The sequence below is a fragment of the Hydra vulgaris genome, chromosome 04 (genome assembly GCF_038396675.1).
Source record: "Hydra vulgaris chromosome 04, alternate assembly HydraT2T_AEP".
NCBI classification, from domain to species: Eukaryota; Metazoa; Cnidaria; class Hydrozoa; order Anthoathecata; family Hydridae; genus Hydra; species Hydra vulgaris.
Genome location: NC_088923.1, coordinates 10,106,853 through 10,126,602, shown reverse-complemented (window position 1 = coordinate 10,126,602; position 19,750 = coordinate 10,106,853). Strand labels below are relative to the sequence as shown.

General features: G+C 27.0%; 1 protein-coding gene and 1 long non-coding RNA gene across 2 annotated transcripts; one reads left to right on the top strand and one right to left on the bottom strand.

Annotated features, from left to right (window-relative positions):
- Positions 1 to 1,792: 1,792 nt before the first annotated feature.
- Positions 1,793 to 18,941, bottom strand: LOC136079555 (uncharacterized). Its single transcript, XR_010638022.1, has 5 exons — positions 18,844 to 18,941; positions 6,439 to 7,083; positions 5,308 to 5,449; positions 2,225 to 2,481; positions 1,793 to 2,132 (listed from the first exon to the last, which is right to left on the bottom strand). It is a non-coding gene; the product is annotated as an uncharacterized LOC136079555 (long non-coding RNA).
- Positions 1,975 to 9,250, top strand: LOC105849937 (uncharacterized). Its single transcript, XM_065795403.1, has 2 exons — positions 1,975 to 2,089; positions 6,421 to 9,250. The coding sequence occupies exon 2, from the start codon at positions 6,429 to 6,431 to the stop codon at positions 7,515 to 7,517; it is 1,089 nt and encodes a 362-aa protein (XP_065651475.1). The 5' UTR covers positions 1,975 to 2,089; positions 6,421 to 6,428; the 3' UTR covers positions 7,518 to 9,250.
- Positions 18,942 to 19,750: the final 809 nt, after the last annotated feature.

Genomic DNA, 19,750 nt, shown 5'->3' with positions numbered 1-19,750 from the left:
CAATACAGCCCTGAATCAATTGACAGCTTCTTCTAGATCATTTTGTAGAAAGTTAAGACTTGTTACAGAATTAAACCTTTGGCATACACCTTTTAAATATTTATCAAGTAAATCATTAGTTTAAATAACAAACAATTAAGGACTAATAACAGAACCCTGCGGCACGGCACTATATATATCCTTTCGAGACGAAGCACTTTTTCCCATAATAAATTGTACTAATTTTTTTTTTTTTTTGTTATTTAGGTGCCCCAAGAAGACCTAACGGTCTTGTCACAGAGCACCGCGGAAGTGCATTTAACCGGGAAGCTCACGCCTCCTTCCTTACCGTGACGCAAAAATTTTAGTTGCTTTAGTTGCTTTTTCTTGAATTTTTTTTTTGTTAAAGTATTGAAGTATCAAATTTACTAAACTTGTTACAATTTACACAATTTACAGAATGAACATTTTAATTAATCAAAGATCAAAGATTGGTTTATAAGTAACCAATCATTAAACGTAGAGAAAACAAAATTTATCCTACTCCATAAACCTAGTGAAGCCGAAAATATTCTTCGTAAAATTTAGTATGTAAAAGAGAATTGGAATTCCTCTTAACATAGAAATTAAAAAGGTATTGGGTGCAAACTTTCTAGGATTACTTTTAGAAAAATTGACACGGAAATTCCACATTAAATATATCGAAAGTAAGATCTCAAAATGTTTCCATGTTATATCGAACAAAACCTTTTTTTAATAATGAATATTTAAAAAAGCTATACTTTTTGTTCAAAGAAAGCATAGGGTAGCAGTAATCACACTAATCACAGTAATCACACTAAACTCAAAAAATATTTATAGCAAATATAAACATGCTCGCAGGATAATATTTGGGGTAAACACAAATGCACAATGCAAACTTCTCTTACATCAGCTTGGAACTTTAAATATTTAAAAGCTTAATATTTATCAAGTGATATTATTTATGTTTAAAGAAAAATGCTGGTTATCTCCAGTAATATTAATACATTTTCTTTAGGTTTTATAAAATTAATACATTTTCTTTAGGTTTTGTTACTAATTATTTTTCATTTTTGATTGCGTTTTGTTGAAATTTATTATACCCTAAATACTTATTTATATTGCATTATTTTAAATAAAGCATAACTTTTTTGTGTATTAATAACGCAATTCTTTGTAAATAGACTTTAATTATTAATTCTTTTTTGCCTTTTTTATTTTTTTAAATTATTCCGCTGGAAGATTGTTGGCAATCATTTATTTTATTGCTGAAGTTTTTTATGTATTTATACTGTTTTATATATCACTTATTATGTATGCAAATTTTTAAAAAAGCGTTTAAAACAACAAATGAAGCGAGGATGATAAGATAATTTTGCCTTCTTCTTGCTCAAGCAAACTTGTCTTCTTCTTGCTCAAGCAAAATTTGTCTGCTTCTTGCTCAAGCAAATTTGTCTTCTTCTTGCTTAAGCAAAATTTGTCTTCTTCTTGCTCAAGATTTTCTATTATTGCAGTTTTTTTTTTTTTTTTTTTTTTTGTAATTTTTAACAAACGGTAAAAAAAAAAAAAAAAGTTAAAAAAACATTAGCTTATGAATATTTATGGATGCGCCAGATACGTTGCACCCATAAATATTTAAACATTATTTAAATGTCACCAGTAACAAAAATGTCAGCGGTTATCATTAAATAATCTTACTAGTATCCGAAAAAAAGTTTAAACAATATTAAAACATGCCACCCGTAATGAAATTGACAGCGGTTATATAATCTCATTATAAAAATGACAGCGGTTAAATATTCTTATCTGTATTGAAAATAAATTTAAACATTATTTAAACATGCTGCCCATAATTAAAATGTCAGAGTTTATCAATTAATAATGTTGTCTGTCTCAGACAACATTATTAATTGATAAACTAAAATAAAACTATAACTATTTAAAAGCTTTGAATAATAGTTGGTCAGTTAATCTACAGCTTTTTGCAAAACACCCAACACTAATTAGAAGCCATATTTTAATAAGACAATTACACTCACTTTGCAAAGGTTTTATTTGGTAAACTATACTCACATACGTCAATCAAAATGTAAGAGATATCTTTTATTTAAACTGCTAATATGTCCAATAACCTAAAAAATATATAAAATAAATATATTGTAATAATAGCTAATTGAGTTAACAGATTTAATTGTAAATATAAAAAAAATATTTAAATAATTACAATTTTTGATCTATGATCGAAAGTGAATTTAATAATTTGTTCCTGGATAGCTCATTTTGTAAGAACGTCAAGCGAAATGTTTACCCTGATACGAGTTCAAATTCATCCACTGCTAACTCTACGCTTGAGTAGCTGCTTTTGTAGGCAAAAATATTGGTCAATAACAGACGCTGCTTTGAATTAGTCTTTATGACTATTTGTAGATGTTCCTATGCGAAGCCAACAATATCTTTGGATATATATAACCTTATATGCTCCTAAGAGGATTGTATAGAAAAATGCATTAAATTCAAAAGAATAGCAAAATAGTAACTAAATAAAAAATAAAAAGGTAGTCATTTAATCATAGTTAATCAAATATAGCATAAAATTATCTTTAGTAATAGATTTAACACTTTCCAATGTTTAAAACAATTCAACAATTCTAAAAACTATTTTGTTCATAAAAATAATTATTGTGCCCAACACCGAATGGAGAACAAACATTTTTCAAAAGAAAAATAAGGTTTTGTAAAAACTTAAAAGTTTAAAATGTTTAAAAGTTAAAAAGGTTATGATTAAATGTTAAAAAAACTAAGGTTGTTAAATATTTTTAAATCCTTCTTTTAAAAGGTTGTTTAAAATTTATGAATTCATCTTTGTAAAGTCTTAAAAAAAAAAAAAAAAAACCCACAAAATGGTATGTTTGTAAAAAAAACCGTTACTAAATACTTTATACTATTTTTTTAATTTCAAAGTCTAGTTAAACTTTAATGAAACTTTCATTTTTGCTTACTATTTCTATATGATTTATAGTTTCTATATGATTATTTGAAAGTTTTTTCGTTTCTTTTCTTAATTTTTTAACACTTGCAACATCTGTAAAAGCAATACAAAGATTCTTGTGAAGTTAGATCTTCCATTTTTGGTTGATAGGTGTTAGATTTTAAATAGAAACTCGAATTGAAAAAATATGTTTTTTTTTTTGAATATAACATCAATAAAAACAATCTTCTTTCTTCTATAAAGTTTAAAAAGTTTTAAGTCGATAATCAAAAAAGAAATAAAAATGCTCGGTAATTTTCTTGACATTTTTGAAAGGTATTTTTTTTAAACTTTCTTGAGCGCATTTAGCTTTTTTATATTACATATTTCTTATATTACATATTTAAGAAATATCTAATCTATATTATCGTAGTATAAAAAATTATACTATCTAATAATAATAACAGGCCCGTACGAACAATAATTGTGTTGGGGGAGGAGGTAGTGCTGGATTAAGGGGTTCCGAAAGAGTTTTAAGGACCTTTTTTATTTTTTTTAGTCATTTTTTCAGTCAATTTTTTCAAAATTATTTATTTGAAAAATTATTGGGAGGTGGGGGGAGGGTAAATGTCACTGCTGCCCCCTCCCCCTTCCTCCCCCAGTTGCTTCGGGCTTGAATAATATGTGATATAAGAATAGATATAGATAAAGAATAAAAATATCTTTTAATAACATGTGCTACTTTTAATTGAACTTTATGATTGCTATTTTATTAAATGTTAATTAATGCTAAGCATTTTAATTATTAAAAACATTCGTAAGTTTAATTAAGGATTTTAATTGACAACATTTAAACTTTTTTTATTAAGTGCTTATGGTTTTCATGGTAACTCAAATTATTTTCGGACCCAGGTTATTAAAGTTGTTCTACGTAGTCTTCTATTTTTCATATTTAACTTTTTTTTTTTAAACTTGATAAAAAATAATGGCAAAAGATAATAAGCAGTTAAACCTAATTAAAAGTATAATGTATGTCAAATATTATATTTAAAAAAAAAGCTTTTTTTTTAAAAAGATGATTCTAGAGTTTCAACTAACACTTTTTGTATTGCGTCAAAAAAATATTTTCTGAAACAGCGTTTTTGATAAGAGTGTGTTATTTAATAATTATTTTTATTATTATATTTCTTTTGTTTAGTACTTCATAAAAAAAGAAATTATGTTTATACTCGAATAATTCTTTTGTTTTAAACTTTTTTATAAATTACGTTAAATGCTCGAACGTTTCTTTTGTTTTATACTTTCTTAATAAAATATGTTGACTGCTCCAGAGTTTTAATTTAATAATTTATATAAACTATTTTTATGAATAATGCATAACAACGCACACAACGCACTGGAAGTTGTTCTAGGAAAACAATTGAAGGCCTAGTTGGTTACATAGTTAAGTTGACATAATGCGTTTAAGTTTGGAGTTTTCCATCAGAAAATTCCCAAACTCACATGTAATCGTTTTTGGTTTGTTTTTTACTTACTATTATTACTTGAAATTAGTACTTTTACTATATGTAAATATTCTAAAAAAGTTAAAATCTATTTCAGTATATATTTGATTTGATTTAATTACCTTTGCAATTGGCAAATCTTCTTTCAATGTAATATCAAGTTAATTAGCGCACGCAAGGAAAAGTAGTGCATATGTAGCAACCTTTTAAATTGTATTTGATTTTCAATTTTCAAAAGCAGTAACATTAACTGCGAAAAAATTTAAGTTATTGATCGTTCACTATAACCTCTGATGTTTTTTATATCAATATTTTATGCTTTTGGGGATCTCTTTGGGATTGCTAGTTTGTGAACGAAATCCTGCTCGGTTTAGTTTTAGCACAATGATTTCAGGGATCTTGACGATTTCAAAATGGTTTTAAAGTGCATGAACCCTTCGTTGGAAATGTCATTTGTAACAACTGTAATGATGATTACGTAGTATATTTTTAACTTTTCATGTGTGTTAATAAGCTTTGAAGTATTTGTGTAATTTATTTTTTCCTTTATATATATATATATATATATATATATATATATATATATATATATATATATATATATATATATATATATATATATATATATATATATATATATATATATACATATATTTCCTCTTTTGTTCAAAATATTATATTGGATTAAGTACGAAAAAATTTCATCATCATCATTACGAAAGGTTGCAAGTTCCTATTAATTTTACACCACAAAACTTGGCTCTTTATTAATTTCGAATCGGAAGTTATAATGATATCCTAAATTTAGATTGCAATGTGTTTAATCGAACTTACAGTTACTGAATTATTTAATGTATTGTATTGTGAGACTTGTGCTAACAGTTACACACAAGCTATGCCTAAAATTTTGATATCGTTTCCAACTTCCATTCCTCCAGTTCGAACTCCGGCTTTAAAAAGCCACCTGAGTAACATCCTAAATATATATATATATATATATATATATATTATTAATTATTAAAAATATTAGATGAGTGTTTAGTATATATATATATATATATATATATATATATATATATATATATATATATATATATATATATATATATATAAATTAGTAAAAATACTCATCTAGTTTATTTTCTTTAACAACTTGTTTCTCCATGAGCAGGTTTACCTTCCAGATGAAAAAATTAGATGAGTGTTTTTACTAAATTATATATACATATATATATATATATATATATATATATATATATATATATATATATATATATATATATATATATATATATATAGTATATATATATATATATATATATATATATATATATGTATATATATATATATATATATATATATATATATATATATATATATACATATATATATATATGAAAAAATTAGATGAATGTTTTTACTAAATTATATATATATATATATATATATATATATATATATATATATATATATATATATATATATATATATATATATATATATATATATATATAAGTAGAAAATTACCTATCAAGTTTTTTCATTTCACACAAATGAGTTTTTATTGCATTCTTATTTATTTCTGATGAGTCTTTATTGATGAAACACTGTGTAAAATGAAAAAAATTTGATAAGAAATTTTCTACTAATTTATTGCTCTGTTCTTCTAAGAACGTTGAGCACTCTATTTTTCAGAATACATTTAAAGTTATTCACATACACACACAGATGTATATATGCATGTAAATATATATATATATATATAAATATATATACATATACATATATGGTTGTTTATACATGTATATATATATATATATATATATATATATATATATATATATATATATATATATATATATATATATATATATATTTACATTTATATTTATATATACATATACATATATGTACATATATGATTGTCTGTGATGATTTTTTTTTTAGAACAAATAATGTGTAAACCTTTGTCCTGCCATGATACGCATAATATGACATTGCTATCTTGGTTCTCTTTTAGCTTTTCTATCGTATTATGCGTATGCACAGTATCTCTAAATGCTTTACTTATAGTAGCAGTATTTGGGAAAAGAAGAAAAGTGTTCAAAAAATCTATTTTTTATAAGCTGTTATTTAATATCACATTTGCTGATCTGCTAACTGGTATCATAACAGATGTGGGCTCTATATCATTTCATTTCAAAGAGGCTAAAAAAATGGTTATTAGTCAGAATGAAGTCTACTTAGTTCATGTAGGACTTTTTATGCTTAGTAATGTTTCTATTTTTTCAATGGCATTGATATGTGTAGATCGCATCATAGCATTAATAAAGCCAATTGAATACAGAAAAGGATTATCTGATCGTGTTTGCATTTTATTGTTAGTTTCAACTTGGTTTATCTCATTTTTGCTCGTGTTGCCATATTTTTTTATTAAATACGTTTGTTATCTGACTGTTTTTTCTTTTACTTCGGTTTTTGTAACTTTTATTGCACTGGTATTGATGGTTTATCTTTATAAAACAAGGTTTGCATTGCTTTGTAATTTAGACAAGATGTCCTCCTCGTCAGTTGAATCTTATAAATCCAACCAAATAAACGACGCAATATCTAAAGAAAGAAGATTTCAAATTGATATATGGAATAAAAAGAAAAACTATGATTTGCATAATGTTAGTCAACTAAACGAAAATGTTAGGCCTAAACAACCAATCAACCAACATAGTTTTAGATGCAGCGAAAATAAAACTAAAATAAAATCATATTCTGCAGAAAAGCGAGTTAATCAATCTTTTATAATCATGCTCATTGTTTTTTTAGCAACTTACTTCCCGTCCTGTTGTGTAACTTTATATATAAACACTTGTGAACAATGTAACTGTAGTTTAATACATATCTTGAGAGACTTTACTTATTTATCTCTATTATCAAGCGCTTTGTGGAGATCAATAAATTTTGCAATACGAATTATAACTTTGAAAAAAAGGATAAAGGAAATTATTAATCAAATAAAATTTGTCCTGTTATGTTCTAGTGCATTCTAATATGTTTTGCTTTTATATTAAAATAAAAATTCGAGATGAGAACCCTTATTAAAACCGGTATATATACTGATATATAGATAACTCTGGGCAGGTGGTAAACAATGACATTGGACAAATGGCAACAAAACGCTTTTTACTTTATAATTTTAGACTTGCAAATTATGTAAAAGGGAAATAAATTTGGGAAAAAATAATCTTAAAGCACAAAATGACAAACAAGCACACAAACAATAAAATATAAAGCTTTAATTAAAAATAAAGATGAAAAGATAAAGATGTGACAAAATAAAAGTTTTTTGCAAGTGGTTTTTTTTTGATAATTGTAAAAAAATTTGGTTTTAAATAACTATTAATGTGTTTTTGCCAACAAAATAAAGATAATTATAATTTTTTTTGCTTAATGTCATATACTTATTTTAAGTTTGAAATAAATATTTTTAACCTGTTTAGACAAAACAAAGAAATTTTGTGATAGGGTGTGATATTAAAAAAGTTTTTATTTTATTTTTAAAATTGTTATTTATGCGTTACCCTTGTTTTAATTTATTTTTCTCTAGATTGCGTACAAAATCAAGTATTGTTTAGGGATAACTTTTATATTCAAAATGTGTTGATTTAAAATGCGTTTATTTACACTGCCAATGATGCCATTTAATGCGATGTAAACCAAAGTATTTTTTTTAGATTTTAAATATAACAAAGCACAAATTTTGGCATAAGTATAAGAGTTTGGAGTTGTGCAAACTCCAAACTACTTTATAATCGTCGGATGTTAAACTCTTAGATAATGGAGCATGGAACTTGGTACTCGGTAATTGGAGCCTGGTAACTGAATATTAAAAAATAGTTTTTTTTTGTGTGAATTTTATTTTGAAGTGGTTTTTGATTAATTATTTTTATTATCTGCAGTTTTATATTGCAGAAGATTATCATTAATTAATAATTATTTATTACGTTTTTGCTTATTTTTTGAGTTATCTGATAGCGTTTTTATTTTTATATTTGGAATATCAATTAATTTTTTTTCTACTTTTCTTATTTCATAAGAGCAAGTTTCATTACAATTTTCTTATGTCGTAAATGCAAGTTTCATTACAATTTTCTTATGCCATAAATGCAAGTTTCATTACAACTTTCTTATGTCATAAATGCAAATTTCATTACAATTTTCTTATATCATAATCGCAAGTTTCGTTGCAGTCTTCTAAAATTTACCTTAAAAACTTTTATTAGTTGTAAAAATTACGTAAACAAAAAATTTGATCAAAAGATAACAAGTAAAAAGGTTGACAAAATATTTTAAAATAACTTAAGAATATTTTTTCAACTAGTTTTAGAGTCAAAGTAACTTAGCTCTTTATAAATTTTATTCAATTATCCAAAATAAAAGTCTCATTGAGATACATACATTGAGATCAATAAGTAATTGAAGAAACAAAAAGTTTACTTTATTTTGGCAGTTTTAGTGCATTGATTAAGATAGCTGACAATAAGGTTCATGTTTTGCCAATTGGTATGGTTAAAACTACATCCTTAAAAAGTTTATAGTAGAAAATTTTAGAGTTAGTCATAATAATTAATTAACTTTACTGCAATCAAAGTTTCAGCTAACTAACTATTTTTCTAATACGTTATGCATACGTTTATCTATTTATCTTCGCATATATTTGTTTATTTATATATCTGACTATCTAACTTAGGTAGACTATCGGTAATATTTTTACTAAATTTAGCAGGCCTCATGAACGGTGCGTCGAATTTGCATAATATTTTTACTATTGAAAAGATAATTTAACCTGCTAAAAATTGATTAAAACAAAAGATATTTTTTTCAAACAAATTATAATTAGTTAAGAAGATATTGCCTAAAGTTTAACGAGCTGTTCAATCTGAAAGGGTAAGTTGAGTAACTGTATGGGCAAGTTGAGCTATAATGGAATACATGATTATGCATAATATGAAATTTAGATAAGTTGTCAATAAAACTATCGATAATAATAATCATGCATATAACTTATAAACTTTTTAGTTTATTCACTTTAATGACGTAAGTAAGAGAAGAGAAAAATTTAAATGGTATGAAAGTGTCATGAAAATAAAAAAATTATTTTATGCAACTATCTTGAATTTTGTTATTATCATTATATCTGTTAAGCACTATTTATATAATGCAAGTAAGGTAAACAAAGTTACATTAAGTAAGTAAATAAAGTTACATTAAGTAAGGTAAATAAAGTTAAATTAAGTAAGGCAAATAAAGTTACATTAAGGTAAATAAAGTTACATTAAGGATAAACGTAATATGATCATACTGGAATTTTTTTTTTGTTTGAGATTTTCTCCAAAACACGATTGTCTCGGAATTTTATTTTTTTATTTAAGCAAATGAAATTATTCAAGAAGAAATTCGGTTCAGAAGAAGAATATTTGATACAGAGCTTCTTTTGTAAAATGGTATCAGAACGCTTATTCCGTATAATATTATACCTTTTAAAACATTCATTGCCTCTAGGGATTACTAATAAAAGTTTATAAATAAATACGTTTATCTATTTAACTTTTAATACATACTTCTATATTCATATCTTACTATCTATTTTAGGTAAACTGTTGGTATCATTTTTACTAAATTTTACAGATCTCATAAATGAAGCTTTGGAAAAAAAGCATTAAAAACTAAAAAAAGTTTGGAAAAATTTATATTAAATATATACCTATTCAAAGTACATTGAAGGACCCACACTTATTTAGGTGAAGCTAGAAAGGTTTTGTTATAAGTTTTTCAACAGTTAAAAATAATTAAAAATGTTTATGATAAAAAAAAATCGGGTGTTTGTAATCTCGTTCCACACTAAAAATTAAATAACTTTCGCATTTGAATTATACAGTATTAATTTTATTGGTTGATTAGCTATTACTGCCATTACGACATAGAACATCATTTAAAGATTAATACGTTTTATTACACTCTGAATATAATTATTGAGTAACTTTGACAAATACTTGTCGGAATAAGGGCAGTGAAAGAATACTTTGATTTCTAGGAGCCAAACTCTTTTTAAATTAAAAAAAATAATAATAATAATTCTATAAAAGTTTTTTAAAAAGAAAAGCTGAACTTGTGTCTGGATAATCACTTTAATACACACAGAAAAATTGCATTTCTTATTAAGAAAATTTTTTTCTTGAAATAAGAAATATATATCTTGTTTTAAGAAATAAAACTCCTACCCCGCAATTTATTTCTCAAAACAAGAAATATATTTCTTGTTTTAAAAAATAAATTTCCTACCTCGCAATTTACTCCTTAACAAGAAATATATTTCTTTTTTTTTATTGAAAAAACTTCCTACCCCGCAATTTACTTATTAAAACAAGAAATACATTTCTTAAAACAAGAAATTAGTATCTTAAACTATGGACAACGAATTACGAATTTGCTGTGCACGTAATTTTATAACTCAAACACAATATGACACCTTCACTCTCAGTTGGCTACAAATTTACTTCTAAAATACAAAAATATGGTTGTTTGAATAGAGAGTTTTTGGAAGTATACACAACAACTATGTTGTTTCTGACATTAACAACTCATTAACAGCTTCCTATTACACCAAATTGTGTTATTTAGTAAACTGAAAATCACAACAGATTATAAGAAATATACTATTCCCAGTAAACACACAAACGTCTATCAAACGTCAAAACAACGTTTTGACAAAACGCTCAGATTTGGTCAATTATCCGTTCAGAATGAAATCCAGATTAAAGTTTAGAACAAACGTACATAAAACGTCTATTTTCAAACGTATTATACGTATATAAAGCGTTTAGATTTAGCCTAAGTTTTATAAAACGATTTCAAATAGTGGGTATTTAGAGAAAAAATGTTTGTGCACTATACTTGTTTATGTTTTGATAATTAAAAAAAAATAAATGATCAAGCTTTTTGCCGTGGAAATTTTATGGTAACAATTTCTATCAAATATATTTTAAATTTAATCTCATTAGCAGAAAATAAAAGTTTACATTAAGATTAAGTTGAAGATTACTAATGAAATTGATAAACTCATAAGCAAATATTTTGGATCACTTTTTTCTCTGGTTTATGCTTGGTAAAAATCTTCCTAGAATACCGTCTACCTCACTGTGGAAAATAGTACTACAAAAACGTATCATAAACGTTTTTTGCTCAAATTTCAATTTCACTATTGAAATTATATTTCAATTTTTTTCTATAGTTTAATAGTTAATCTTTACTAAAATGTAGAGATTTCAGCTAATTTTATGTAAAAAGATCATTTTTGAAGCCCTACTGTTTCATACTTTCGTAAATGTTCAATTGAAACTTAATTGCTTTATCACTTTAAAAGTTATTTTCTATAAAACTTTTTATGAATAAATATAAAGTGTTAAACTTTTTTGAAAGCACCATGTTGTGCATTTTTTAGAACAAATTCATATTTTTAATTATATTATTTTATTAACTAGTAGAGTTGTTTGGCAAAATCCAGCTCCTTCGTCTGTACATTTTTGTCAGCCTATATCCATAGATTTTTGCAAAGAGACTCCTTAGAAAACTAAGTTTGTTGTAGATAAAATAAAAAGCCAAATATACTCTTTAAATGTCCAACAACGTTATGAAGATACTTTGCAGCTTTTAAAGTCGACCTAATTTATTCCATAAAAAACTTACTGTATAAAAACTATTCTGAATATTTCTATAAAAAGCATTTTATAAACTCTTGAAAATATTTATGTAAATGTTGAAATATATGTAAATTAATTAATTACACGAAACAAATAAAAAATCAATTTAATAAAGCAATTAAGCCTCATAAAAAGAAAATGCTTTTTAAAAAATTTAAAAGTTTATATTAGTTTTTGTCTAGAGTTTAGCCAAAAGTTCGTATAAACGTTTTTTATATATATATAAATTTAATATGGATATATGTAACCGGATTTGAAACCGCAAAAAATTAGGATAAAATAGTTAGCATTTTAAACGTACATTTATAAATCAAAATTGGAATTACACAGAACGACTTTAGATATAGATGATTTTCTGAATAAAAGTTTTCCGAAAATTTCTGGGTCATCCCTGCTTATTTTTGACATTAAAAAATTAGTAACGTCGCAACATAACATATGCAGTGGTTTTTACAAGCTCTGTTTTACCAATTTTCTTTAGCAAATGTAACTAAATTAAGCAAAAATGCTTTTAAAATAAAAACCTAATATAACAAACCTCTTGATTATTGCAAAGATGAATACCTACTGTTACACAATCATGCTAGCGTTTACAAAATGAATTTAAACTGTTTATAAAAATTACGAAAAAGGTTCTTGCAGCAGGACTTTCAAACGAGAAACCAGCAACTCATATTTTTTAACTGTCGCCACCAATAATTTCTAAAACATCGGAGTCAATTGATTTGTTGGCATTTAGGAAGGTAGATTGTCGTGATAAAAGCTTTTTAACTTCCATGAATGGACCGTTCCCTCTATAGAAAAAAACCGCAATGCATTTTGGTATTTGTATTCACCGAAAATAAACAAATCTGTGTTAAAGCTTTTTAAAATAAACAGTCAAGTAATTTAATTTAAAAAGACTTTTCAAAATGATTTCAAATGATACAATATCTTGTGATAAACTAATAACTCATTCTATTAAAGAAAATATTACTGTTGAGTCAACAACAACAACAAAATACCGCGGTGGCATAACTTGTTGTGTTCCATTATGCAACAATAATTCGCTCAAAAACAAAAACTTATCGTTTTACATCATCCCAAAAGAAAGTATTTTGAGAAAAAAATGGCTTCTTCTTTAATTAGTAGGAAAAACTTTGTTCCTTCTACTTCTCATCGGGTTTGTTCAGTCCACTTTACAGGAGGAAAAAAGACTTATATGAACAACTGTCCATCTTTACTGTCAAAACAAGTTAAAGACAACATAAAAAAACCAAGAATCACAGTAAATAGTTCTATTGGATATAAAAGAAAAATAGACGAAATTGAAAACGAAAAAAATGATGTTAATTTTTCATTTGAAGAAACCGAGCCTGAAAAGTTAAAAAAAGAAATTATTATCCTAAAGGACAAACTGAACATTATAAAAACTAAAAAGAAAGAAATGAAAAATATTATTATGAACCAAAATCACACTATCATTCAATTAAAATTTACAGTTGACAGATTTAAACATAATCAAGCCCACTTTAAATTTTATACTGGCTTTGAATCATACAATCTATTTAAAGTTTTACTAGAATATTTAGAACCTGCTGCAAGCAAACTTATATATTGGGGGTCAAATACAAACATTAAAAAAACAACAGACTTTAATTACAATAAAAAGGGAAGAGGACGCATAATGAGTTCAGAGTCTGAATTGTTTTTAGTTTTAACAAGATTTCGACTTGGCCTTTTGGTTGAAGACATGGCACTGCGCTTTGACATATCCTCAAGTCATGTTAGTAGAATCATAGTGACATGGACTGATTTTTTGCATTCTCAAATGCGTATGCTACCAATTTGGGCAACAAAACAAACTGTAAAAGAAACAATGCCAAAATGTTTTAAAGAAAAATATGAATCAACAAGGGTAATCTTAGACTGCACTGAACTGTTTATCGAAATGCCTACATCTTTTCGAAGCCAGTCTGCAACTTTTTCTAATTATAAACATAAAAATACAGCAAAAGGATTAATTGGAATAGCACCAAATGGAGCCATAACTTTTGTTTCTGATTTATACTGTGGTCGTTTTTCGGACAACCAAATTACTAAAGATTGTGGCATATACAACTTGCTTGAACCAGGAGACAGTGTAATGGCAGATAGAGGTTTTGATATTGCTGATGATTTACCGGAAAACGTTTCATTAAATATACCACCATTTCTAAATGGAAAAGCTCAACTCAGTCTAGAAGATGAGAATGAAACTAGAAAAATTGCTGCTGCTCGTATTCATGTAGAAAGAGCAATACAGCGAATAAAAAATTTCACATTTTACAAACACCATTTAAATTGTCTATGGCACCAGAAATTTTTTTTTTTTTTTTTTTTTTAAACATCTTTGCTTCCAACAAGGCTGCAAGCAGCCACTAATTAAAGTTGGAAGTTACTGTTTATTTTGTTTATGTTAAATTAATAAAACTTGGATAGTTTGTTGTTATTTAGCAAACTTTTTGCCACAACTTGTTTCAGATAAATAAAATGTTTGTAAAAAATAGAAAAACAGTTAATCTAAACTGCAAATATATTTTCTTGCATAAACTCAAAGTAAAATTTAGTTAATTTTGGTAAAGAAGTTTTTTCCCATTGCTCTTTAAGAAATTTAATACTCTCGATAAAAACATCTTTTTCAGTATAAACTATAAAATCTAGTTCTGTGACCTCTAATAATGCCATAACACCTTGACATTGATAAAAATAAACATGATTTTGTTTAAGCATTGTTTTACCATCAACAACAGAAAGAAAAAATGTTTTATCTAGGCAAGCTTCAGCTATAGTTAAATCTTTTTTTGAATAAAGACATTTGATTTCAACAGCCCTTATTTTTTCATTTACAAATACAATTCCATCAGGGCTTGTACTGAACCAAGGCCATTTTGGGTTTATGATAAATCCACATCTCCTTACTGATACGTTTTTTATATTTTCATACTTTTTTATTGCGGTGTTTTCATTTATTTTACCCCAACAAGCTTTGTTGCAAGAGCTTTTTTCATTGTTTTTCAAAATTCTATTCAAAATAGAGGCAGGAAATATACTTTTTTGTCTATTAATAACAAAACCAAAGTTTGAAGATGTCAAGCCTTTTTTTCTTTCTTCAAGCCATAAACTTGTAGATTGTGATAAAGTAGCTCTTTCCAAAGTCTTTATTTTCTTTTTTGATAGAACTAAATATTTTGAAATAAACATCAACTGAGTTTCATCAAATTCAAATGAATCACTGAATTCTACTTCAAATCCATTAATTATGTTATCAACAAGATTAAACATGACATCAGAATTTAAATAGAGTTCTTTTACATTTAGCTGATATTCAGATATTGATGTTTCATAGTAAAACGTGGAATGATAATTGATTCCTTTTAAAAGATTTGCGAATGCTATTCCTTCTCCTAGATTATATAAACTATCAAACAGTTTTTTAATTTTTTCATCGCTTGGATTATGTGCGAAAATTGGGGTTGCACATAATCCAAGCGATCCACATAATTTCTATTTCCTGATACAAAAGGACGCTTTCGTGAGTTGTTTAAATCCTTTTCTAAATCACTCTTTTTAAAGGAAACTTTAGAAAGCTTAATTGGTTCTGAATTTTTTCCTTCAGCAGGAACATGCCATTGTTGTAACACTTCTGTGCATGTTTTATCGAATGGTACAGAGTTTAAATTTAATTGCTTATATTCATTTAACTGAAATAATACTGCAGCAACATGCTTGCAACATCCTCCCATACCAGCTTTACAATTACATTTAGCATACAAAATATCTCCTTCTTTTTGACAAAAATGTACATAAATAAGGTACTGATTTTTTTTCATTGAAGCTGAAACGTTAGCTCTAACAAGAATAGAATTTATTTCAATCTTGACATTAGGTTTTACAACTAAATTTTTAACGAAGTTCTCCTTAAATAGCTGATACCCAGAGATTTTATGCTTTGAAGCACCTCTAGCTCCGAAATCAGTCGAACTATCGTCTATAATTAAATATTTGTGTATTTTTTCTTGGGTTATATTAGGTAGTAAGGAAAGACATCTTGACCAAGAGCTTATTTGTTCTTGTACAACTTCTTCAGCATCTATTTGGTTAAACTGACTAGATATTTCTCGAAATACTGGTTGAGCAGCGATTGAAATGTTTTTAAAAAAACATGGATCAATATCAATAGCATTTGAATCATTTTCCAAACTAGTTTCATAGCTATCAACTTTTTTTATTGCTGACATGATATTATGTTTTGATAATTTGTTTATTTTCGGTGAATACAAAGACCAAAGTGCACCGCGGTTTTTTTCTATAGAGGGAACGGTCCATTAAAATGGCGCACCCGAAACTTGTTTATTATTTATTTATCAGTCAATTTGCTTTCATTGTTGTAAGGAAGTGAATCTTGAAAACACATTCAAGTCTAATTTAATTATTTAGCCAATAAAAATAACTTTTTAATATGTTTTTTATTTCGTTTTAATTATGTCTATTTAAGCTGCGTGACTTATGCTGTTATGCGAGTCTTCTGACCAATGGCTATATTACTATTGGGTTGGGGAATAAGTTAATTCGGTTTTTTTCAAAGAGCTTTCTTGAAACAAAAAACAATAATTATATCAATAAATTAATCAGTTATGTATTCGCGGTTACTGTTTAGAACCTTCTCCCACTTCTCGACCAATTTGTTGATGCCGCTCCGCCAAAAATCGCCCGGTCTAGTGTCGAAGAAGTTGTTGAGCCAGTTTTTGAGGTCCTCTTTGCCGTCGAAGTTAAGACCCCTCATTTGATTTGAAAATGAGCGAAAAAGGTGATAATCTGTTGGCGCAAGGTCCGGAGAGTCCGGTGGATCTTGAAGAACCTTCCATTCGAGCTATTGGAGTGCGGTTTTGACGACTTGTGCAAGATGGGGTCTGGCGTTGTTGTGGAGCAAGATGACTTAGCCTTGTCGGTCAGGTCTTTTCAGCTGCATAGCCTCATTTACGCGGCATCGTTGGGCAATGTAGAGCTCCTTGTCAACCGTTGCGTTCCTTTCAAGCATTTTCCAGTGTATCATACTTTCCTAGTCCCACCAATTGCAATTTATGGTCTTTTTCGGGTGGAGATCTTACTTGACTCTCAGCGTCGGCGTGTCTCCTGGGGCCACCAACTCCTTTCTTTGTTTCATATTGAAATACAGGCACTATTTCTCATCTCCCGTGACGATTTGGTACTAAAAGCGCTATTTATGGCTGCTTGTTGCTTGATGGCGCGCAAGGTATTAGTAGCGATATAGCAAGGTATAGCAGCGATATAGCAAGGTATAGCAGCGATTTGAAGACAATTTTCTTTGTTGACTTCATTAAGCTTGTGAGGCACCCAGAGAGATGAGATGCTCCTTATCAAATTCTGTGGGTTGTCCGCTGCGAGGTATGTCTTCGAGGTCAAAGTCGTTGTTTTTGAACTTCGCAAATCATTTCTGTGCTGCACGCCTACCTATGACACCTTCTCCATACACGTTGCATATGTCACGAGCGGCTTCAGCTGCTTTTTGACCGCGATGAAAAGCGAAGAAAAGGAGGTGTCAAAAATGCTGATTTTTACCACCTGGGTATTCCATCTTTAAAAGTGGAAAATAGGAAAAACTACAAATATTTGAAAAAACAAATAACACAGTTTTGTAGAGCAGAAAAGGCACTGTCTAATGAATAAAAATACTATGCTCAACAACAAATAAATCTTTTAAATAATCCTCTTTGAAAAAAAACTAACGAACTTATTCCCCAACCCAATATATTATAATATAATAAACGTTTATTAAACGTCGATCAAACGTTTGGAATAACGACTTATATTAGCCAATATCATAAACGTTTGATTGACGTTTAATAAACGTATATATTAAAAGATTTAAAGCATAGATTTTAAATCTATAAATGTTTACGTTTAATTAAGGTCGATTAAAGGTTTACAATATTGACTAATTAAGTCGATATTCTAAACGTTAAATCGACGTTTAGTAAACGTATATATAAAAAAGTTTGAATTATACGTTTTAAATCTAGCGCCGATTTTTAGTCAATAATAGGTCGCTAAAAGTTTTACCCATTTTTCGACCAATTTCGACCAAAATATTGATCAATTATGAACCAATCTGTGTTTACCAGACTAATTAAACATTAAGCACAGTTAATTTGCGAAAATAAATTGAAAAGTATTCATAGTTGAATTTGCTGTACACGGAGGTTAGAAATTAATTTATTTATATTTTAATGCAGAAAAACTTTAGAAAAATATATAATTTAGATAAAGAATAGATAATCAAGGTTTAAATTGCGGGTAGTGTGAACAAAGACTATAATAATTTATAATATCTATAACATTATCGTCAGACGTGAAAACAAAGAAATACAACAGTTTTCAAGAATTTTTAGCCTCTGTTCACAATTTTACTATCAAGAGTTTTTTAAAAACATCTAAAAAAGCTCTTGATAGTAATCTAATCTTAAATTTTTTTAATAAATAATTAAATTAGATTATAAATTGGTTTTCCATTATCTCGGATCTCTATGTTTTTGATCACAGAAACAAGGTTGTTCATAATAAATAGTTTACTTACATATGTGGTTTCGTAATCATTGTACTTTTATTAGTTTAATTTGTGTTAGAACTTCCGCTCAAATCTAGATAGAACATATTTTACTTGCAAAAAATGTTTATTGGTTATTGGTTAAAAGAGCATAGATATCGTACATTTTGTTTACATTTTTGGCGATTTCTTTTGTTTAACAACTGTGATATTCCTTTGTTTTTATGACTGATGATAATCTTTTAGATATTATTGTTTAAATCGAACTTGTTGCTAATCAAAACATTTAATTCGGTCTGCCATAAACCATAATATCAATTCATGAAGTGAAATACCAAGGGACACTCTGTCGTAGAGAGAAAAAAGAATATTTATTTGATAAAAGCTATTGTAGATTGTCGACTTCAAAAACCTAAAACTTGGAATATTCGCTAAATAATTAATATAAAGTGATTATTGGTCAAAAAAAAATTTGAATTGAATAGTAATTAAACTCAATAAAAGTTTTAAACTCAACCTATTACCTATTATATCAGGTCCGTAGCAACCGGGGGGATGGGATAACAGGGGCATTTGCCCCCGCAATAATTTTTCAAATAAATAATTTCGAAGAAATAGACTGAAAAATTGACTGGAAAAAAAAAAGAAAAGAAAGGTCCTTAAAACTATTTTGGGGTAGTACTCCACCACCTCCCACCCCCCTTCTAATACTTTTTTTTTCCTACGGGCCTGTATATCTAGATGTGAATCAATGGGTTTGGTAACGACAAAAAAATTTAAAAAATCAGCTTGATTAAATAAATTCTCTTTTACAAAAGGCAATTGAAAAAACTAAGAGAGACAAAAGTCTAGTTATATTTGGTATAAAGCAGTCAACATCAAGTGACAAAATAATTAGATCACGAAAAGCAAAAGGGTAAAACTTTTTTCTAAAACT

Bases quoted from the DNA above. Each gene is read 5' to 3' on its own strand.
- LOC105849937 (XM_065795403.1), top strand. From the start codon at position 6,429: ATGTGTAAACCTTTGTCCTGCCATGATACGCATAATATGACATTGCTA.